Source organism: Rhamphochromis sp. 'chilingali' (genome assembly GCF_963969265.1).
Source record: "Rhamphochromis sp. 'chilingali' genome assembly, chromosome: 19".
NCBI classification, from domain to species: domain Eukaryota; kingdom Metazoa; phylum Chordata; class Actinopteri; order Cichliformes; family Cichlidae; genus Rhamphochromis; species Rhamphochromis sp. 'chilingali'.
Window position 1 is genome coordinate 927501 of NC_137946.1, and position 23963 is coordinate 951463.

A 23963-nucleotide genomic window follows, 5' to 3' on the forward strand; every position below is an offset into this window, starting at 1 on the left:
CGCTGGATCAGATCGGGTGAGATCGGCGTGGCATCAGCGTTTCAAGGACAAAAAGGATTCAGATTGATAACTGGGCACCTGGGGATTAGTAAATACAAAGCTGCTGAGCTTGTAGGCGATGACGTAACTGCCAGTAATGATGAAACTGTCAGAAAAGACGCTGCTTTACACCCCTGATGCCAGTTTATCGAGCATGACCATACTCATCAAATGTCAACAGAAAACCCGACGAGTGTGACAATAACATGAATCGTTAACTTTCAGAGGCTTTGAGCACTTTTGACCTACACTGATCTCTGCCACTAAAACTGAAGACTGTAAAGTGGCTTGGATGGAAAACGTCGCTGACGATCATCACTGAGACACGTCTCTAAATTAAGTTTTCTTTGTTTGTCACACGTTTATGACGCTGCATTACGGGAACGTTACCTGGAAAAATGGAGTTAAAATGGGCGAACTAACTAAACGGTGGCTAACTGTAAACTTTGTACACAACATTCTGAATCTCTCAGATGCAAATTTGTCATTTAACCTATAGACACAACAAAAGTGGACTCGACATCAAGTGATAGTGATGTTTGTAAAGAAGAGGTTCTCCTTGATCCACCATCACTTTGGTACCGACGTCAGCGGGGCAGTTTGAGCTCTTACTGGCAGAGATGGAGTCACGTGTGAGGGCGCAGAGGAATCTGATTACCTTTACACTTTCATATCGCTGCATATTCAAACGCTATGATCGCACTTGTTTCCAAATGCAGCGGTCTGATTGGTCAGATCATGCAAAAAATCCTCCGAATCGAAACAATCTGAAAAATGACGGCGTTAAATCTGAAAACATGTTAACACACAATATAAACGCGTCTGGTGCGTTAAGGCCTTTAAGTCTTGCCTGACACTAAACACGATCACAGCTTGACGGAGCTCATGGCTTCCACGGACAGACACTCTGCCCCAGATAGCAGTGACACATTGGCCCCGAGCCTGGCGTCCAACACTTTGCGCGGCTTCTACTCACAGTTTGTTTAAACTCTTGACTGGAAAAGTGAAGAAAGCCAGTCAGCCTTTGTGATTTCTGAGTTATCTGCATGTGCAGAGTCTCTCCCCACATGCTGTTTCCCATCAGAATAATAAATTGCAACACTAGCGAGAGGATCAATTGAGCGCAACAACTTTGTTATCAGCACTTGCTGCTAAAAGAGACAAAACATGTTTAGCTGGTTTTATACACACGCACAGTGAAGGTGGAAACAGTCTGCCGTCGTCGGCTAGTCTTCCAAAAATAACAGAGCAGCATAAACGTGCTCAGACAGCATATGATATTTCCAGTGAGTGACTAACAGCTAATCTTATCAGAGAGCGTTTGGAAAGTTCGACACAACAATAAAACCTGAGCATGAAAAACAGACCGACTCAAACGGCAGCGAGACCCAGAAACATATCTGTGGGGCCGGTTTCAAAAAGGTTTGAAAAAACAAACAAACAAAGGATGAAGGGCAGGGGAAGCCGTTTCCTATGAATCCAGTCTAATTCCTGGGTCATTTCCTGAAAATGGTCACCGCAGCGTCAGTAAAGACAAACAAGCGGGAGAGTGGATAGGATGTTTGACGCGCCACGCCGAGGCTCCCTCTTTCACCTCCCATTGTCATTGTTGCTGGGCAGTTTACCGTGACCCAAACAACTCTGGCGAGTCATAACACAAGCACTCAAAGGGCAGATTAGGCTTCCCTTTGCTCGTCTGTCTCCAGCCTGGATATAATGACAGAAATGTCAAATAACGCTCATGTTCAGAGCGTTGCAGACTACGCAGCGCTTCCAGCATGCAAACGATGGAGAACAGCACAGCCTGCGACAGCTCGGGCGAATGGGACGTCTCTAAAGTGAGCATCGCAGGTACATTGGTCTTTTATTTCTTGGCTCTGTTTGTTTTCTCCCTGAGCTTCTTTATCTGCTTAAATGAATTGCAGAGCCTAGAGACTCGAGCTTAATAATACCTCCTACTCACAAATCTCCATGTCACAGCTCCAACCCTGCTTTAAGCTTCACAGAGCCAACTGAAAGTATTTTTCTGCAAAGGTTCAATTTAAAAAAAACAAACATAAGCGTGACCTTCCCAATGTGAGGAAAAGTTCAATTATCTATATGACAGCTCTGTAGTTCCTTTGGATTTAACATCTGAAGGACGGGCTAGGAGAGATGAAAGGATGAAAACGTTCATGGTCATCACTGAGGTGTCGTTTCATGAACATTCAGCTCCCAAAATAGCTCATCAGCTTCAACAACCCAGGCCCTGTCTGCATCTTACCTTCCCAGGGGGATGGCCAGGTAGAAGACAGAGAGCATCATGGTGCGGGTGTTACTAGTAAAGAGGTCTCCTATGATGGTGGGAGAGATGGAGGAGTAGCTGGATTCGCCGATGCCCACGAGTCCTCTGGAGAGCACAAACAGCCAGAAGTACTGTGGAGAGGAGGAAGAAGCTAATCTGCGTATCCTTGTGTTACAATCACAACATTTAATCACTTAGTATTTACATCCGTGCTGATTCAGCATCGCTGAGCTTGTGAACATACAGTGGAGGATCAGTGGGTCATCCTCCGAGACATCAGAGCATCAAACATGGTAATTCTGTTTAACCATTATTGAGTTCCTACTTTACACCAGGTAAATATAAAATACAATGAAACACCATGTAGTCGGTCTTTATAGGTGTAGTCCACCAGTTAAGTATATTATCATTGTCGCAAAATATTCAGTGGCTTCATGAGCTCTTGTATGAGCACCAAAAAACATGGATTTTCAGAATAAAAGTCTTTTATAATTCTTCTTTCTGCATATGTTAGCATAGTCTGCATCTATGCCCATCATGCTGCTGTACTGGTGCTGAGCACAGATTAGTTATTGACTTTGAATGTTATGTATTATATTATCAGTTAATGGAAATATAACAGCAGTAAGATTTTATGTGTTTAATCTGCGCGGTATGAAGGGATGAAGAGACAAACTTAAAAGGCCTTAATAGGAGCATCTTTCTCATTGAGGCACCTGTGCAGGCAGCTGATCGCTAACTGTTTCCACGGCAACCACTACTCACTACATCTGGACGACCGGCTTGCTTGTAAAGCTGCAAAGAAATCGGGATCCCCACACAGGAGACAAATGACAAACACGGGTCAGTAATCTGACCTGTGATCTGGCCACAACGAGACATTTACAGTAAAGACTTCCAATCCAGTCAGCTGCTCTTATATGCAAAGCCTTTTTAAGATCTTTTTATTTCCACTCGTAACGCGGCTCTGGGCTGTTACAGCCCGATAAGCAGTGTCCTTCATAAAGACGTAATTAGGAGCTGTTTATACCAGTGAAGACGCCAAAGATGTGTTTACTGTTTTTTCAGCACATAGTTTTGCATTATTATATTGCTTGAGACTATGAGCCCATGCAAGTGTTTACTGCTGTGTATATAGTTATGTTTGTCACATTGTTTGAAATGATTTACAGACAGACTATTTTTTTCCTTTAATGGCCGTTTGGTGGGATGATGACAGGCACTCTTCCTGTGTTTGTGGTCACTGGAACAGAAACTCTACTAGCAATGACAAAGAAGCAACGCTGCCAAAGAAGCACCAAAAAATGTGGTTTGGAAAACGTCTGAAGACTACAAAGACACGAAAGAGAAGTTTGAGATGATCGAAACCTTTCCCCGACTTTTGAATGAGTTAAAGACAAATATCAGCATGCTGACATGGCGGGGTTAGTTTCCCATGTTCACTGACATACGATGAGCTCACAATCAGCTGTTTTCAACTAGTACGTTTGAGAAACTGTGTGTTGTTACTTTATTAAAGCACAGTCTGATATTTATCTACAGGACACCAGTTCAGGCACTTGTCACTGGTCCTGACACTTTAGCAAGTCCAAAGAGGTACTTTGAAGGAAACTTTTATCATTTACGTCCACGTCTACTCGCTTCTTTGGTTATATTAAAGGTAGAATGGGAGGTCTGTGGAACCAGGACTACCAGTTTGGACTGGGAGACAGACACCTGCTCTGCTTTTAAGATTAAAAACTTTCCTTTTTGGTAAAGCTTATAGTTGGAGCTGGATCAGGTGGCCTACAGGTGCATTTAGTCATTAGTTATCATTAACGGTGCCGTGCCTGCTGACAGACGGTGTACGTGTGTTTTATGTGTTAACAGACCTCTCTGCACTGAATCATATCTGTTATTAACCTCTGTCTCTCTTCCACAGCATGTATTTATCCTGTCTTCCTTCTCTCACCCCAACCAATCGCAGCAGATGGCCCCGCCCCTCCCTGAGCCTGGTTCTGTCTGAGGTTTCTTCCTGTTAAAAGGGAGTTTTTCCTTCCCACTGTTGCCAAAGTGCTGCTCACAGGGGGTCATATGATTGTTGGGTTTTTCTCTGTACCTATGAAGCGCCTTGAGGCGACTTATGTTGTGATTTGGCGCTATATAAATAAAATTGAATTGAATTTTATTCATTAGTGCTGTATTCTGTGTGCGTCCTTGCTTCTAACTCTTCTGTCATTTCTAACTAAGCCACTCCCACCTTTCCTGCTTTCCCACCAGTCGCATCACATGATTTTTCCCTCTGCTCATCTGCACTTCACTCCCTTTGTGAGTGCCCTCATGACATGTACTGTGGGAACAAAGACCGTTCCTTGCCTGATTGTCTTTGTGCTGTTGCCAGAGCTTTCCAGTTATTCATAGATGTTCTTGTTTTTTAACCCCTGCTAACCTGGAACTTGCCGCCACCTTTCTTTTCTCTTTCTGCTTGATTTGAAAGTTTTCCTGTTTGGAGTAAACTCCAAGTGGACTTTTACCTGCTTGTGTCTGAGTCATGCAGACTGGCTATTCACTGAAGAGCAGTCACGCAACAACACCATTATAAAGATGATACCGTCATAAAACTATAAACAAAAAAAGGATCATCAACCTGTGGAGTTGGTCCAACAAAAGATCTCGATGTCCTCGTCTCACACCCTCGACACAAACGAGGTGACGCTGAGTGAGCTGAGCGATGCTTTCTACTAAACTAAGGTATAAACAGGGACAGTCCTGGAAATATAACATATAAAGCCTACCAGAGGCAGACAAGCTGCAGCACAATGTGCTGTCTTTCTGGCGTATAGTAAGGAGCAGCGAGTAATATGCTTCAACATGTTAAAATAAAGAAGCACAAGTGATCACTTTATGACATAATCTTGTGGTCATGAGGAAAAAGTATGAAGTTTCACTTTGTGGTGAATTTCTCTTATGTAAGATCTGCATCCTGCATCTCCTGCGAGTCCTTCCAAACGCCCCAGAGCGCCTCAAATGCATCACGACAGGAGTCTGTTGTAAGCACTCGTTAGCATTTCATTGCGTGTCGTGTCTTTCATCTCTCCTGGTGACAGTGCCACAGCTATTATATAACAGCCATCATGTCTCGTTTGATCGGCACGCTCAGGAACATGTCTTAAGGGTGGAGTCACAGTTGGAGACAAAGGACGTGAGCCATCAGCGGCCTTTGTGGGATTCGTCAGAGCTCCTTAACTTCAACTTATCTATAAGTGGCCTCGATGTATTTGCTGCTTAGGCGCAGCAGTCGAGTCGAGGACAGAGGACAGAGGACAGAGGACAGGCTCCTGAGACCTGAGCCGAGCTGTCGCTCCGCTCGCGGTTTACTTGCTGGAGACACTGCAGCGTGACGATGCTCTGCATGCTCCATAAATTTGACTAACACAGCTTTGAAGGCACATATTTCAGTCACTTTGTCAGATTTTCATTACAACCGTCGTGCCAAGAAGGCACCACGAGCCCGTCGACGCCCCCACGCAGACGTCCGTGAGCCGAGCCTTTTACTCTAATATGATGTCGACTCTCAGCGGGACGCCCCTTCCCCCATTTTATGGCCTCCACGAATGAATGATGTGGCCGTTTAAAGCACCCGGCATCTCCTCGCACACAGAGGTTTTTAGAGACACACAGTCTAAATCTGCTTGTAAAAGATCAGCGAAATGAGTTTTATCTTCCAAACCATTGTAACCGAGACAAGCGCGAGGCCTTCATTAGCTGGCTGCTAGCCAGAGAGAGGGCGCAGGCAGAGCATGTCTACAAAGGCAGAGCGGGTATCTGACTTAATAAGCATGTCATTACATTTTGCTTGCCTTAACTTCGAGCATATCCAGATCATTACAGAATAATAACCTTGTCTATGAGGGGAACCAACACACTGACAGTGGAGCTGCAGTGCTGCGAGCGCTGTGTAGTTTCTCAGAGCCGTACCTCTTTACTGATGAAGGAGCTCAACAGGGTAACAATGGACCAGAAGAAAATGCCACAGCTCAGGATGACCTTTCTGTTGAAGCGGTCGCCCAGGTAACCAAAGATGGGAGCTGCCACCATGAAGCTACAGATGAAAACTGCGGAAAGAGAAGAGAAACAGAAAATGACGGTCACTGACTTCGATACTCATTTACTGCATGAGCGGACTGCTGCTTTATGTCACACTGCTTCAGCTCTGATTAAGTCGAGACCCGTCCAGATCAAGTGTCTGATAGAAGTCAGCCAGAGACACGCCCCTGTTACACGTCACCTCACGAGAATATCACATAGATACGATAACACGTGGGTAGATGTCAGAGATAACTTGCATTAAGCTAACGTAGCAGGTCAGAGAAGCGCAGTTTGTGATGTAGTCAAATAACGTAGCCCTGAAGGAGAGAAAATCAGGATGACATGTGGCAAATGTTACGAGCTCAGACAGATTAAAAAGGCTGTGGAGAAAAGAAAGAATGACAGTGGGAACTAACCAGATGTAGGACAATTCACAGCAATATCTGACCCTTGAGAAGCTCGGTGGCTGTGCAGCCATAAATAATTCCTCCATCTTAATTTCTTACAAGGAAACTTTGTGCTCCAAAATGTGCTTCCCTAATTGCCCCACTGCTGACTGCACGACCGCTCAGCCCTTGCAGGCTCTTCGTCAGTATTTATGAGGCGGGCGAACCCAAACACAGCAGAATTTTTAAAGCTTTCAAACTGAGTTTGGTGTCTTTGCGAAGGAGAAAGGGCAGCGATGTTACTCTTGACAGCAGCGGGAGGAGATGGGGAGGCAGGCGGGAGTGTTTTGACACATCATCAGCATAAACGTTCAGAGGAGCTGAGAGAGGAAAGCGAGGAGGGGGGTGTTATATAAGATACAGGCATCGCTGTCCCACAGCTGCTGAGGCCAGCCAGCGGGATGAGGGACAGTAATCAGATTAAAGCATAACTGTAGTTTTGGACATGTGATATCGTAGTCTGATAAACGGGAGAAAAAAAGGAAAAGGATAAAAACCCTATTTTGAGGCAAAAGCTGTGGTTTTACATAATGATGCTGCAGGTATGTACATGCAACAACTGGGCAGGTAGCGAAGCTGCATCCTGATAGGTTCACCACATCTGACTGAAAACATATATGAATATATGAAGTTCATATGTGAAATATGAATTTTTGGGATTAAAAGTAAGAGCCGTGTTATTGGTGTTACAGCTTAACACGCGTGTTATGTAAATGAAAAGTGCGTCATCACTTTATAGAAAATCTACATGTGAACATTCGTCCGGTGCGACTCTGCTGTTATTTTTGGGGAAGAACAATCTAACCTGAGACAGGTTAGATTGTCTCAGGTTAGATTGACCGACCACAGGCCTGTTGTGTCATGACTCTGATGACTCCTCCCTGCAGGTCCAGGTCTCTAAAAGAGCTCTGCCAGCTCACCCTGCAGCCACAGCACACACACACACACACACACACACACACACACACACACACACACACACACACACACACACAGACACACACACACACACACACACACACACACACACACACACACACACACACACACACACACACACACACAGGTTCTGCTGTGCATACTGGAGATAAGTTGGGACAGGTCCATAATCAACCAGCAGCAGCTGCTCCTCGTGGGGACAGAGATCATTACTCTTGCTGTTACAAACACATCCTCACATCTTCAGCTGACTTAGTTCAGGTCATCAACCGGACCGCACAGGCTCTCTCTCTCCGCAGATCTTATTTTATGTAATTTGCTGATAAGTTGTGCTATTTTCCTCGGCTCATTTTCACCTTTTAGCAGTACCAGCACATGTGAGTTAAGTCGGGTAATAACAGTTTGCTCGCAGCCTTTTTGCTTTTAGAGTGAGACACATAAATCCTTTGTGCAAAAGTCTTTGATGTAACGTCAGCTTTGGTGTAAAAATGAAGAAGATGCTGTGGAGAAAAAACAGCCTCGGTGCCAAACTTGGCAAAAACAGAACAAATATGTGAAATACTGTTTTTAGTTTTGAGACGTGAAGGGCTGCGCCCAACCGAGCGAGAACGCCGCGCCTGCCAGGAACGCGCTTTCTCCTGAACCCGTTTGAACTCTGAAAGAAAATAATAAGATGATAAATAACAGTTACACTTCAGCTACAAATGGATTACTTTGTTTCTTGACACGAGGCGTAGGGGATGTTGTCAGGTTGTTTATTGTAAGAAAAACAAAGGTACACTCAGACGCTTTCTGCATGTTCTCTTATTAAATTCAGTGAAGTCAGAGTCAGCACTGATAACCCTGCTGAAGATTCAGATCTGGAGATCTTGTTCTTGTTCTCTTTGACCTTATTTATCCATCAGATCTTCAAAGAGACTCACATATTAATAATGTAGCTTTGTTTACAATGACAGATGTCTCCTGATAAGGATCACGACAGTCTTTTCTTGTCAGTGTTACACATTAGTTACAGGCTGGCATAAGAACACATGCTGACCCCTAAGACCAGGTTCACACTGATATCATGTGCAACCTTTGGTGCTGCAGGAAATTCCTTATCACTACAAAGATTGTCTATAAAAGAGTACGACAGTCGTGCTACAGGCGCTCCCAAACAGGCCTAAATATGACACGTCGCACAGAGCGCGGTTAAATGCTCAGACATTTACTGTGGTATCACAATGACATTATTGTTATCTGTACGTGTTTGAAGCACTAAATCTCAGATGTGTTTGGCGTGATTAGTAAGAAGTGACAAGAAAACAAATGCTTTCAGTCTATTTCAAGAGCTTGTAGGACGGACAAACCAACACTAACAATAAGTCTCCACAGACAACAACGTCCCTCCCAGAACTCTGCAGCTCTTCAGGCAAACACGCAGAGATGTAACCTTAATAGGATCATATCTTATATCTCATTTTGTGGTCAAGCACCTTAAATGGCCCCGTCGGGCATGATAACAGGAAAAGCCTGATTGACGTAAAGTAAACTCTTGAATATGAAGCATATAAACCTCGCTGCCCACTCCTGAGAAGCCCAGCATTCCTGAGCCGAACGCGCTTTGATTTAAAGTAGTGTAACATCGCAGCTCCACATGTTTGTGCGATCTCCATAACCACCTCCAAACACAAGACAAACTCACAGCAGGAAAGCCTAAGACTCCGACACACCATAGATGCTTCCACCGCAGCGGACCGCGCTCACAGGGCAGCTCTGACTACAGAGACATGTCGCGTATAAGCAGTACAACCCGGCAGCACTCGCAGCACTGTTTACTGCATTTGTTGGACATATTGATGGTGATAATTACAGTGATGACTGCTGGGGCGTAATTGTGATCATTGACAGTGAAGACATTACATCTATCTGTGAACCGAACACTGCAAAACAACGTAAACGAGTCCTATAGGATCAGCTGTGCCTCTGTCATTAGGCTTACGGGACATTTCCCCACTATTATCCTAATAAACACTTTATTTCTTCTTCGGCTGCGAGTCATTGTAAACGCCAGGCTGGCGACCTGAGTTTAGAAAACTACAACACAGTGAATTAACAGCGAGGGCTGTGAATAAATGTGTGTGATGGTGAGGATTCATAGCAGCCTCACCAAGCAGTGTGAAGCAGTGCGGCCTGGTCTGCAGGGACCGTGCTGAGAACTGTTTAAAACCTCTCTGAAGTCCATATATTAATTATTATTTTCCATTATCATTCACTTTTTATATAAAAAACAAAAGATGTAACCGGATACGTTTTCTCTAATGAGAGGAACGTTTCTGCAGACAAGCAACAAAACAACACAAACCAAGCAAACCGAGCCCTGACTTCAGTTTGCCCCGTGCATCACGCAGGAGTGCCAATCCTCCTCTGATGTTCTTCAAATAACACGCCGTGCGTATTTCTCACAGTCTCTCAAGCGAGGAAGTTACCATCGTCTTTCACTTTGAGAAGACAATGGCTGAGTGAGAAGTCTAAAAGTAGACACAATAGCAGCCACACTCGAGTCTGCGTTTCAGTCTAACATCGTCACAAAAACTCATTCATGTCATCATATTTAAAACTGTTTCACTGTAAACTGGAAAAGCTCTGCTTACATCATCATCAGGATATTATAGAGTAGGTTTCCTGGTGATTGGGAGCCAGTCTTTGTAGAAACGTACTCGTGTGAAGCCGTCTTGAGTTTTCTGGGTTTCAGAGGACAGGAATGGAAATTTACTGTCAAGCTGAGAGTAACAGAAACTGAAAACAATTGAGCAAGCTGCACCACGACCTCCTGCAACACACATTTTCCTGCTTCGCATGCCGCACAGAGGGAGACTCTAAACACCGGACATCCATCCATCGCTTTGATTGGCCAACAGAACAATACCTCCAGGGATGACTCACTCCCTACGATTCAATGCCACTGTGAATACTGCATCGGGGCGATGCAGACACACATATGTGGAGTGTGTGTCTGTGATTGATATTCACTGAGCTGAAACGCTGCCCTGTGACACACTAGATTCCCCTGAAGAGAGCACCTGTGAGGCTGCGCATCCGGCCGCGGGACACAAAGTGCTCAGCAGCCTGTTTGATCCTTTTCCACAAAAACCCACTGAAGGTGCGTCTCCCACTGCAAAGAGATGATTAGCTTTTTTTTAATTCTGAGGGTGATTGACAGCAGCTTTCACTGGAAAAAGTGGCGTTAAAGGAGCTGAAGGGGACAAAAAGATAAAAACTGGGGGGTTTAACGCAGATGTACGCAGACAGCGTTCCTCGTTTCAAGCTCGCCCTGTAAGCCTTTAGCGCCGAGATTTGACTTTTCAAGTAAATGGGATTTGTCATGGATTGAATGGCTCTTGCTTGGAAATAAAAATCTTTTTTTAAATACAGATATCAAAGGGCCCAGAGTTTCTTTGTTCTGCTGTGCCTCAATGTGAAACTCTTTAAAAATGCACCTCAAGTAGAAGCTTCACAGGGAAAGGTGTCACATTTGGGCTCTTTACCCGAACAAAAAGAAACCAATAAGACGTCACATTACTAAAAGTTGTTACATTGTTTTGTTGGCAACTCTCTAAAGTCCAGATCGTATCCTCCAGCCTCGTCCACGTATCCTTTTCAGGGTCGCGGCGCGCTGGAGCCTATCCCAGCTGTCTTAGGGCGAGAGGCGGCGTACACCCCGAACAGGTCGCCAGCCTGTCGCAGGACTAACACATAGATTCACACTCACGGGCAATTTCCACTTAACCTATCCCCACTAACTCCGGCTTCCTCCCACAGTCATGTCATGACTGTGGGAGGAAGCCGGAGTGCCCGGAGAGAACCCACACAAACACGGGGAGAACACTCCACACAGAAAGACCCGGCCTGATGGTGGGATTGAACCCGTCTAGGGGTGGCTGTAGCTCAGGTGGCAGAGCAGGTCAGCCACTAATCAGAAGGTCGGTGGTTCGATCCCAGGCTGCCTCCTGGCTGCATGCCAGATACTAACCCCGTGTTTGCCTACTGGTGGTGGTCAGAGGGCCCAGTGGCGCCAGTGTCCGGCAGCCTCGCCTCTGTCAGTGCGACAGTCAGTCAGTGCGCCCCAGGGTGGCTGTGACTACAATGTAGCTGCCATCACCTGTGTGTGAATGTGTGGATGACTGGTTGTGTGAAGCGCTTTGGGGTCCTTAGGGACTAGAAAAGCGCTATACAAATGCAGGCCATTTACCGTCTTGCTGCGAGGCGACAGTGCTAACCACAGCGCTGCCAGATCAGATCAATAACTCTAAAACTTATCTCCTCTTTTAGGGCTTATGAGCTGTTTCCCAGGCGTCAGCCCTGCAGCCGTGGAAGCTGACAGTAAGGACGCTCTAACTAATTGAGGCACACCAGTTTCAGGAATCTGAATGTCTGTCAGCTGCCAGAGACGGAATTAGAGGAACCGGAGAAGCACACCTGCAGGTCTGTACATGTCTTCAGGCTAGGTGTTGTCATTCAGCCACATTTAAAACTGCCATGTGTCACTGTGACCTGTTCACTGTGGAGAGGTGTGTGTGTAGGTGTCAGCGCTCAGTGCAGCTTCCATAAATACATCTCCCCTCTTCAGTTTCTGTTGACTCTCCTCCACCTTTGTGCCGCTGCCCTTTTCATTATTACAACACTTGCTGCAACCGGAGGTATTTGTATGAAGAGCAAACGATGCACGAGTAACGTCTGCTGTTAAAAATAGCTTCTCGCTCTTGCATGAGACCACACTATCTCTATTATCACGTTGGATTAAATCATCATTTCTTTTAATCCTGAGGAATGTCAGAAATGTCACCCTGGAGCTAATACAGGACAACAGTCCTTCTATTAATACTTACAGGATGCCCTCGCTGTGCATCACCACGCCATGACTCACCTCACTGATGACAAAAAAATGATTTAAATAACGCCACGATGATCCTTACCCTGAGACCTACCAGTTCAAACACTGTGTTGAAGGCACTGGTATTGATGTGGAAACAGGTAACCCAACCCTGCATACCACAGATGTCATCACACACAGAAAATGTCAGGCACTCCAAACACATCTAACCTTTCTCATAAATGGGAATCTAGTTCCTGTCGAGGTTTTCCTCTACAATCACTGACACATTCACAGACACGCCACAGACAGAGGCTAAATAAACGGGTCTGTCCACAATACTGGACGCCCACTGCTCTGTAACTGGCACCAGATGCAGTCGGACGCACAGCTTTCACCCCAAGATGAGCCTGGATGAGCCGGAGGTTTCTTCCTGTTAAAAGGAGTTTTTCCTCTGCTCACAGGAGCTCGTATGATTGTTGGGTTTTTGTCTGTATGTGTTATTGTTGGGTCTACCTTACAGTATAAAGCACCTTGAGGCGACTGAATATCTGACAACACGACCAACTACATCTGCAGCGAAACCACATTCTGCTTTAACTTGTTCTTAACACCGTCAATCTTTCACAATAAAAGCACCTGATTTCAAACTGTGCTTAGAAAGGTTTTGTACAATCACACAGTGACGTACAGACACGTAGCTGAAGGTCAGTTATGTGTGACGGGCATTTCTGAGGAAAGAACATTCATCGTGTCCAGGAAGAAAGACTTTCAGTGTTGTTACATCTGGAAAATAGTAAAAATGTAACAATTACAGTAACACTGAGATTAAAATGACATCATAGCTTTGCTGGTGAATCATGCTGACCAAAACTTATGAGCATGTATTTATTGAACAGAGAGGAATGTGGTGTAAACTAAGCTTCAGTCACTGTGGCGTCACAGTGCTGTGTTTCTATCAGGTGTGCAGGAGTGGCAGCTTTGTTGTTCTTCCCCTAATGATTAATGGACCTGCCTGTGGAGGGTGTGACACATCACTTAGTAGGACACCAACGTGTGTGACTGAAACTCAGACACTCGCAAACATCATTTTGCTGCCTGCTGGATCCTCCTTCATGTGCAGCCCCAACATTTCTGCATGCCTTACATTTCTGATCACCACTAATTCTCCAAGAAATCCCTCGGCTCAGATTACCAGAGCTCTCTGATAAATACCACATGAAGCCTGGGAAATGTTCCTGTCAATCTGAGCAGCTCATACTCTACCCACAGAAGCTGCCATCAAGTGCAGCTGTGCTGTAACACCAACCAAAAACTCTTTCAGTCTTTTAACTGCAGCTAAGGGCTGGTAGGTTTTCACTGCTGCTGCATCAAGTCTTTCTTCTACCTGCTCAGTGTGCGAGCTGCAGCTGGTAAGAATCACACAGCTACAAATACCGGCCCGGCTGGCTGGCCCGAGTGCAGTGGAACATCATCTTTTACACATTACTGCGTATATCAGAAGCAAACACATATGGTGAGAATACAGGAAGGTGCTTCTTGAAATTTTTTAGGATAGAAAAAAAGTATCCAGATGTGCTTGCTGTGATGCTGCAGACTTGTGCCCAGGCTGCAGCATTAAGTGAAACAAGCTGTTGGCACCGAGCTGACATCCAGCAGCTCAATGCTGCAGTTTGTCTTTCCTGCAGCAACTGTGAGAGCAGCTAATTTAATGACAAGTGTTTACGTTTGTTTCAAGCATGTCGCTGTTGGTTTGGGATTAATGGAATATCAAATATAATAAATTACACATAGTCTGCATTAAATAAATGAAAGCAGATGAAAGGAGCATGCAGCAGCCCTTGCTCTGACCTTCAGAGGCTGCGGTGTGGGGAGTGTGCATGTGTGTCTTAATTGATCTGTTTATGTTGCTTGGATGTGAAGGTGCAGCAATCTTGTCTTCATTTTCAGAGAAGCAGGAAAGAAAGGATATCAGCCGGAATCTCGTTGCCATAAAGGCCCAATCAGTCCTCGGATTATTCTTTTAAAAAGGTGCGTGCAGCTTTCTCACCACGCTCTCTCTGAGGGCGCAGCGTGAGCCGTGCTTGACACAAAGGGGCCATTAGACATTTACATGAAAAGAGGTTGTTTAGACCCCCTGAAATCCTGATTGGATTTGCAGTCACTCAGCAGCGCTATTGGTTCAGCCACAGGAAGACAGGAAGTGTAAGGGAAGGAGATCGGGAACAGGGTGCCAATCATCACCCAGCAGCTGCCCTCCTCTGAGACATGGCCTATAAAAACAGCCCGAGATGAAGACACACACACACACACGCACACACGCACACGCACACACACACACGCACACACACACACACACACACACACACACACACACACACACACACGCACACACACACACACACACGCACACACGCACACGCACACATACATCATCAGGTCGTAGTTCTATTCTCATCATAGCAGCAGAGGGCTGCTGAGCACCAATGCAGTGCCGTTATTGGCTTTGGGAATCAATAGTGGAGAAGATGAAACTGTGCTACTTAAAGGGAGGAGAGCGGCTCTCTCTACTCCCTCCTTCCCTTTATGTCTCCTAACTCCTATAAGGTGCCAGTGGGACCAACAACAAGACAACAACAGCTGTCAAAGTGCTGAGAGTGAGAGAGGAGGTACCAGGGGATACCAACGAGGGCAAAAGACAAAATAGAAGCAGCTGACACTGCCCGAAACAGCTGATCAAGCAGTGACAGCTCCGCTTTCCAGCGCATGAAGGGAACTCTGCGCTCACACATTTCTGATTGACATTGGCAATCAACTTACACACTCGACCGCAGCTCAGGTCCAACCAAGGATTGGAGACAGCAGCGTATAAACACAAAAACTGTGTCGCTGTTTCAGCATAGCGGTTACTATTGATGTGATTAAACTTTTCTTTGTGTAATTGTGTGTCGTGATGTGTGATAGAGGAGCTCAGGCCATTAGTCCCACACAGCACCTGTGGCCTCATTCCTAACAACTCTCTGCAGGCAGGCTGACACCATGTAAAGACTGCAGGACTGTGTGTGTGTGTGTGTGTGTGTGTGTGTGTGTGTGTGTGTGTGTGTGTGTGTGTGTGTGTGTGTGTGTGTGTGTGTGTGTGTGTGTGTGCGCTGGTGTTGTGTTTCAGATGCGGTGGGCAGCCACACACAGGCCACAGACCGTCTGTGAGCTGTTTTGAGTGCCGGCTCCTTATTAAGCCGCCGCCCCCAGCGTGCACACAGCCTGACTGACCCCAATATCTCTGGTTCTACTAAAGATGATTATGATGCCAGGATCCATTATGAGACAAAATTCAACCCATTAAGTCTGTTTTTTCTGAATGGCCTCAAAGCACTGAACACAATAAGCACGGCATGTTAGCGAGAGGGAAGAGCGCTCTTCTTTCTCACTGCAGTTAACAAAAGCGTTTGAAACTCCCCGTCACCAAAGGTAATTCCATCCAGGTGAACCCCCGCTCCCCTTACACTCTTCCATTAACCTCCCGTCCCTCCACACCCTTGGGAAGGGTCCTGTTCACAGATGTGTGTGAGGGTCACTCGCTGCTCGAGGGCCTGTCACATCCACGTCCCTGCGCCCTGACAGGCCCGCTGTGTTCAGGAGACATCTCATCACGCTGATGGACGGGGGAGGAGCTTCAGGCTCAAACGGCACGCCTTTACGCTAGCATGACAGACACTTCATCCTGTTACGACGAGAGCCGAGACCTCAGCTCCTCAGGCTTGCGTGCACACTCACGTGCATGACAGAAATGAGCACATACCTCGTGTCACCTTATGTTATTTTGAAAGCACTAATGTTGCCAAAGGATACAGACGACCTCCCCTGCAGGCTTCATCGTGAGCTTTGACAGCTCAGCACATGTCAATAAAGATGCAGGTAGACGACCGTTACAATGGCTTCCAGGCTCTTCCAGTGGAGACCCTCCTCATTTAACCTCTGATCCACAACCAGTTATTTTGTTCTATAAGCAGAACAAAATAACTGGACCGAAAGCACTCGGTTCACAAAAGGGCTTCGTGGGTTAGTCCTAGTAGAGCAGGGGTGTCCAACTCCAGGCCTCGAGGGCTGGTGTCCTGCAGGTTTTAGATCTCACCCTGGGTCAGCACACCTGAATCAAATGATTGGTTCATTACCAGGCCTCTGGAGAACTTCAAGACACGTTGAGGAGGTCGTTTAGCCATTTAAATCAGCTGTGTTGGATCAAGGACACATCTAAAACCTGCAGGACACCGGCCCTCGAGGCCTGCAGTTGGACACCCGTGTAGTAGAGGGTAGGGCGGGGTAAGAGTTAAGTTGTTGTAACACCATGAAACACAGCAGCAGGTTTAAAAGCCTCCTCTAGTGCTCAGCCTAGTGTTTCCTAAAGCCAAAAGACCGTCTGGATATGGGGAATTTTCCCTTCCAGTAGTTCTTATTAAGAGCCAAAACAAAGAGTCGTTTCTCAAATTCAAAAAGTGATTCTGACTCAGTGCTATTGTGTGCCTTGGACCCTGCAGTGTGTGGTCGCTGTTATGTTTTGTAATGTTTGAGGGTGACCTGGCAGCACAGAGCGAGAGAAAGCCTGAGCATACACCCACTTCCTATAAAACACCTACACTGGCAGTTTGCATTCCCAGGTGCACCGAAGCCTGCAGGAAGGAGAGCGGACAGAGCAGGCCTGCAGGTGCTCACAGAGGTGGGAACTGTTCCCTCGGAGAAGGAGGCTGGTGGTGGGGGACGCTGGAAGGGACAAACCATAAAACACACACAGACACACTGACACTCCTTTCAGACATGCTCTCCTTTCCATGAACACGATAATCAGAATAACTTTATTTGTATAGTAAAGTCACCTTCATGTCTGAAAAGTAACCGGGGACCTTAAACCACTGACTCCATGAGGTTGTGTGGAAGATGGATGTCATGAACCTGTGATGTCAAAATGCAACCCCACTGCAGACGGATGGAGCTAGTGATGTGTATCTGCTGAGGTAAAGATCCTCCCTTCTAGCATCCCGATTATGTCGTATCCTCCAAGCCTCTTCTTCACACCTAGGCTCCTTGTCTGCACGCAGACACCCGCCATTCCCCAGGTCCGTGTCAGAAACAGGTTCCTTGGGGATCAAGGGCCGAGCGGAGTCAGAACCATGACCGTACAAAGCAAACACGCAGAAGCCTCGCCATGCGCCCGACTGGGTTCCTCTCAAAGACTGAAGACGGTGCAGCGGGCAAATCAGTTGTGCATGCAACTAGAAGACTTGCATACTCTGTTTATTTAAGTGTGTGTGAGTTTGTGCCAGTGTGGCTGTGTGCATAATCCACACAGTGAGCCAATACAAGCAGAGTTAAGAGTCAAAGCCCTTCACAGTTTCCTGTTTCTTGTTAAGCGTTCATACAAACATGCAGTTTTTCAAATGGGACGAAATCCTGCTGATCGAAAAAATGTCCGGTTCTTCCCCTCGTATGTTTCTAAGGCTTCCTGATTCTGACAGTAATAAATATGTAGAGAAAAATACCCAAAGAACAAGCATCGAGACACAAACGATCAAATACATAATGTGGAGAAACTTGCTGACAGAAAATAAAAACGAGGCTCAGTTTGGGTTGAAATGAGATCGTAAAGTGATGTGCTGAGCTTAAAAAAGCTCTAAAAGAGTCACACAGATTTCTTTTTCCTTCGAGATATTTTTGTCCTTCACGTACCGCGACCCTAAAAACACTGGGCTGTTTTCTACCGCCCCTCACACTCAGTCCTGTCTGCTTGAGCTCAAAGGCACTTTGTTAGTCTGTTGGTGTCTGAATGGGTCTGAGAGCACACAGAGACAAGACGGGGTCCTGTCCTCCAATAAGAGGGCTTTGCAAAGTATCTCTCTGTAAAAGGTGAATTCAGTGAGTCTCTGTGTGGAGCAGGAAGCCCTGCCCTGAGCAGGAGTCACACTCTGTGGGTGCTCTCAGGGGAGAAGCCTGCCTGGCTCCTGACTGTATTCCCTTTTTTATTGGCCTGCTGCTTTGCTGCTGCCACAGCTTGTCATACAGTGTTGCTGTGGAAAAATGTAAACAGCTTCAGTAACTTTGAACCATCACAAACTCCAGGAGGTGTGCCCTTCTGATATTCTATTTCCTTGGATTGTCTTGCCCACACAGATGATGCACAGAGACGCAGAGGAACAAAACCATTAGTGGGTTGATTATGTAAATTACCTCCATAATACGCAGCTTTACTGCTGTAAATGTGCTGTCAATAATCCGGTTTGCTGCTCATGTGTGAGAAGAGAAAAGGGAGGCTGACACTGCCGCTGTCAGAGGCTGAGCTCGAGTGACAGATTGGAGTAAGAGCCTCTGCCTTTGGTTGGACCATTCGTTTTAAATAAGATCAGAGTTACACAGTAATCACAGTCGCCGCAGAGAGAGAGAACTCTTTTCACGCGTGTAATTATGAGATTAAAGGATGCTTACCTGTTTGCAGCAAGCCGATTCTGCTGTCTGACACGTCGTAATTCCGCTGAATGTCGAGCACAACACCTGCAAAAGAAAAACATGAATGTGGTTTGGAGGTACAATAAGAGCCCTAATCACAGGTCCTGAAACGCTGAGCTCCGACTCACAGACAAGTCCATTCTGGATTTACAAAAGCCTTTTGTGGCTTGGACACGATGCTTAGATCGTAGTTAGAGGTCGTCATTCACCTCGCTTCCTCGAAGAGCAACAGAATGAGACTGATAACGCTCGTTTGGCTGCCACACAGTGCTAACCTTCGGCTCAAACACTGTCCCACAGGGTGCTATATATGAGCAATATCTGGTGTTAAATAACACAATCGCTTGCAAACACACAAACACACTCTCCAGCGTTAACTTGTCACTGGCTCGTACAGCGCACAGCTCCGACACAATGACTGCAGCTGATTCTGGTTTTGCCACACGATGCAAACGTGAGTCGCTGTGCGTACGGCAATAACATGATTCCACTGTGAGAAACCACAAGTTCTCTGAAGTTCTTTCAATCCCATTACTGTAACCCAAGAGTCATCAGCATACTGTACGTCGCACCGATGCCTTAATAAGGTGAAAGGCATCTGCTTTTTGGCCAATCACGGGACAAGGAATGCACGCGCACAGCTGAATACCTGCTCATCACAGTTGTCTGACTTGTTGGTGCTCTGTGCCCGACATAGAAGAAATCCCATAAAGTTTTAAACACATCGTAAACATCAAAGGATCAAGATGAAGAAGGTCAGATGGTGATAAATTAGATTAAAAGAAATGCCTTTATGTCTACTGTGTAATTTTAAGCACTGGTAAACAAGAAAGCACAAATGCTTCTGCTCGTCCTGAGAACAACAGCTTTAAAGTCATCATTTCTAACCGAGAATAAAAGAACATCTCTGCAGTCCAGGCGAAACGTGATGTGCTTGGTGGTGCTGGCTGACTCTGTGAGGCTGGCGGGCCGGTCCTGGGGATTGCAACACGGCTCATGAAAATGCAACAGCAGCATGACTCACATTTTAAGAAGCTGGCTCCCTCTGATCTGTGTGCTGCCCGCGTGTGAGCCCAGTATCACCTAGCAGAGCCTGACCTCTGTACGGGCTTTTGTAACGCTCAGAAATATCCAGCCGCCTCTCGCTTCACTCTGGAGGATAATGAGTACGATCGAGCCAAGCAGGCAAAAACAGCACATGGACGTAGCTGATTCTGTGGCTATCCTCTGCGCCGCCACTGACTCTGTTTGTCAACAAAGAAAGAGCGCAGGTTGCAAAGGTGGTGCGACGCAGGGGCAGGTGCAGGTGGACCGTGACTGCAAGCAAACATCAGATTCCTCTCAGCTGAGTCAAACCACCTGCGTGCACTCTCACACTGCAGGAAGCATTCCTGTTAGCACACACACACACACACACACACACACACACACACACACACACACACACACACACAGACACACACAGACACACACACACACACACACACACACACAGACACACACACACACACACACACACAGACACACACACACACAGACACACACACACACACACACACACACACAGACACACACACACACACACACACACAGACACACACACACACACACACACACACACACACACACACAGACACACACACACACACACACACACACACAGACACACACACACACACACACACACACACACACAGACACACACACACACACACACACAGCTTTTTAAATTCTTTCTCTTTCATAATCACCTGACTTCAAGCTGCTGATATGCTGCTTATCACCTGGTTTCAGTGAAACCAACAGTTGAGACAAATTCTCATTATCCCCCAAATTCAAACTAAAATAAAAGCAGAAACAAAAACACTGTGTTGTCTTACATGCCCTCAGCAGATGGGTCAAATCTGCCTCCTGCCAAGCCTGTCAAACAGCGACAAAATTGTTCAACAGTGTACTGTACAACTGCAGCTGCACTGTAATTAGCCCCAAAGATGTGCACACATACACACACACACACTCACACATATACACAAAGCCTGCTGGGAGGGGGATTCCTACAGCAGATGGTGGAGCGTCCCTCCTGGACAGAGACTGCGATAGTCAGAGCCACACCCGTCTACACTTACCACACAATTGCCACACAATTAATGAAGGTAGAGTTAGCTAAAAGCTATTTCAGATTAACAGAGCTGAGAATGTGTCATAAAGTCGAGCTCCGCATTCAAAACGTATGAAAAGCCTGAGAAGTTCATTTGATACACTCAGCATCCTGCATTCAGATACAAGGTGGAAGTCAGATTAAAGCAAGAGTGTGAGATGCAAGTGCAATGAGCTGTGTAATGAACTGCTAAGCTGTGAGGGATTACAGACAGCCGGGAGCTCTGTGTTTGTGCAGCGGGTATCTCCTCTCTTCCACGGAGCCAATCAAACTCTGTCCTTTTCTGCACTCCCGAAACATTTCATCTTTATCGGTCTTAGTATTTCTTACTCAACCGTGAGTCTTTGCTGTGCGAGCTCTGCTTGTGCAGACTAAAACACCGAGGCACTCGGGGATGGGGCTGATGCTGAGGAATTACAACCCTCGCCCGAGCTGGCAGCACCCAGTTTAGTTGCCATGGCAATGCTGTACGGCGGCTCAACGAGATAAAGGTCAAGATACCTCAAAGGAACTTGGCTTCCAGTGTCCAACCTACTTTTTCTTTTTCTTGCAAAACTGATCCTCGTTGCATCTTCATCCTTATGTAACGACGTATTTCTTATGACATCGCTGCTGCCGTTGCCAGTGTCTTGCAGATGAACCCCTACAGAGGCGCTGATCGGCGTCTGAAGACTGAAGGAGAAACATCCGAGGAATGTGGGCATTCCAGGCGTCCATCATTTAAGGTAACAGCACTTACGCAGCAATGCACATTCACGGCTACCAGGCAAGACACTCCCTTCCTTCTATACTGCACACTCCTTTAAGTGTGCTTTGTTCAGCTTTAAACGAAAACAGAAAGTGTATCAAACAGAAAGCAGAAAGTCTGACCTGTTTCATGATAATCCAGAACCACATTTATGAGTCTGTTTTTGATGCTGAACTGTATTTGGCTGCACGGCGCAGTTAAAGCTGACACAGAGTCGGCTACAGTGTGCGGCTGACACTCATAAAGTCTGCCTTTATGGACACTTTTTTCAGCTCGAGAAGAAATGACTCAAATTGGTAGAACGTTAACGTTCCACAAATGGGGCATTCAAAGCCATGAATGGTGAATGATCGCTCCGATGTGAAAAGAAGTTTTCTTCCAGTCTTTTTAAGGACACCAGAAGATCGTTAGCGTACAGGAAGGACCAGAATTTCTACGTCGAGGAAAATAAGCATCACAAATCATCACGAATCCAAGAGAACATATTGATAATGCATCAGTTTGTTTTTTAAAGCGGAGGCGAGCCCGCAGCGCCAATAACGAGTGTTTAAATGAGTATACGGCATGTTGTTTTTGCAAAGCCAGCCAGCTCTTGTGCAGTGACGCAGACTGCCAGCACCTCTCCGCTGGGACCACCACACACTCACAAATACACCTTAAGTGAAGCACACACCCACACCGACACACACCACACCCAGCACAGCCATACACAAATTTACTTCATACCCTACAGAGAGTTGTAGACCTGCAGCCCTCCTGCTTCTATTTATGGTCAGAGAAACTAGGCCGAGAGTCCAATTTAACAGCAGAGAGGGAAACTCAGAGTTATAAGGAGCAGAGAAAGATGGCGGCTACATCAGATCAGTCAGGACTGGGTTGGTTGGTAAAGCATATGTTTCCTTTGTTTATTATAAATGTGTGTGTTCCCCTTTCCCCTGGTTTCACTGTGAGTAAGCCTGAGTGAGAAGGAGCCAGTGGATGGAAGTCGTTGACTGTGGCCGGCGTGTGAACCGCTCTGCTGATGTGGCCCATCCTTCTACTGCGTTCCTGCAAAGAGGGTGATTCCTTTTCATGTGTCACCCCCCCTCCCCATCAGTATAAATAGTCTGGGAAGGAGAACAGCGACGAGTGAGGACAAAATGTCTGTTTTCTGGCTCCTCTTGTAACCAAATGTTGGATTTGAGTGTGTGAGACAGAGAGACTCAGAAGAAACAGCCTGGGAGACAGCAGCAGAGCGCAGAGGTAGGCCAAGATGCAGAGCGGCTCAGACTGCTGCAGAGGAGAAAGCTGACCACAAATATGCCCGACTGTGGCCGGCGGGCTCCTGACCGACTGCTCTCCTCCCTCGCCATGTGGCCGCACTGGGCGGGGGAGCAGTTTTTCCATTCCACTTCCTTTGCCTGCCACACAGAGAGGAAACGTGATGCAGATGTCTGGGAAACCGTCTATAGAGCTGCACGGGAAGCTTCAGAGGATTCCCCAATAAAATCGACAGAGAGTGTGCGAGTGCACGCTACACACTCGCGCTTCCCGCGGCAGCAAGTCGAGCACGAAATGTAAACCAAAGTCACATGTGCTGCACGCTGTGAGAGAAAGTCGGATTTTGATGAGCAGTGTCTGTATGGAGCAGTGTTTACACCACCAATGTGATGATGGCAGTGAAATTTACATCCTGCTGCTCATTTCTATTCCACTGATTACTGGTTGTGGCAGTGCACCAGCAAAAGTCCAATACAGAACACAGCTACATGTACACTAAATGCAATTAATGCACACTGTGCGTAATGAAATGGCTCTGTGGATGCAGTGTGTTCACAAAGACAGCGTACGCAGCCTAATCGTTCACTGAGACAAAGAAGGAAACGTCAAAGAGTGTCGACGTTTCCTGCCACGCTAGCAGCTGATCGTCATGAAATGATTCTACACTTTATCTT

General features: G+C 46.4%; 1 protein-coding gene across 2 annotated transcripts in view; it reads right to left on the minus strand.

The window, feature by feature from the left end:
* The window catches only part of spns2 (SPNS lysolipid transporter 2, sphingosine-1-phosphate), a 56302-nt gene that overhangs the window by 20057 nt on the left and 12282 nt on the right, over window positions 1-23963 (minus strand). For both annotated transcript variants that reach the window (XM_080867788.1, XM_080867789.1), the window contains exons 2-4: window positions 19103-19168; window positions 6281-6417; window positions 2303-2454 (exon numbers count right to left, since the gene is read on the minus strand). In XM_080867788.1, the coding sequence (XP_080723914.1) occupies window positions 2303-2454; window positions 6281-6417; window positions 19103-19168 (355 nt within the window). The remainder of the gene's footprint in view (window positions 1-2302; window positions 2455-6280; window positions 6418-19102; window positions 19169-23963) is intronic.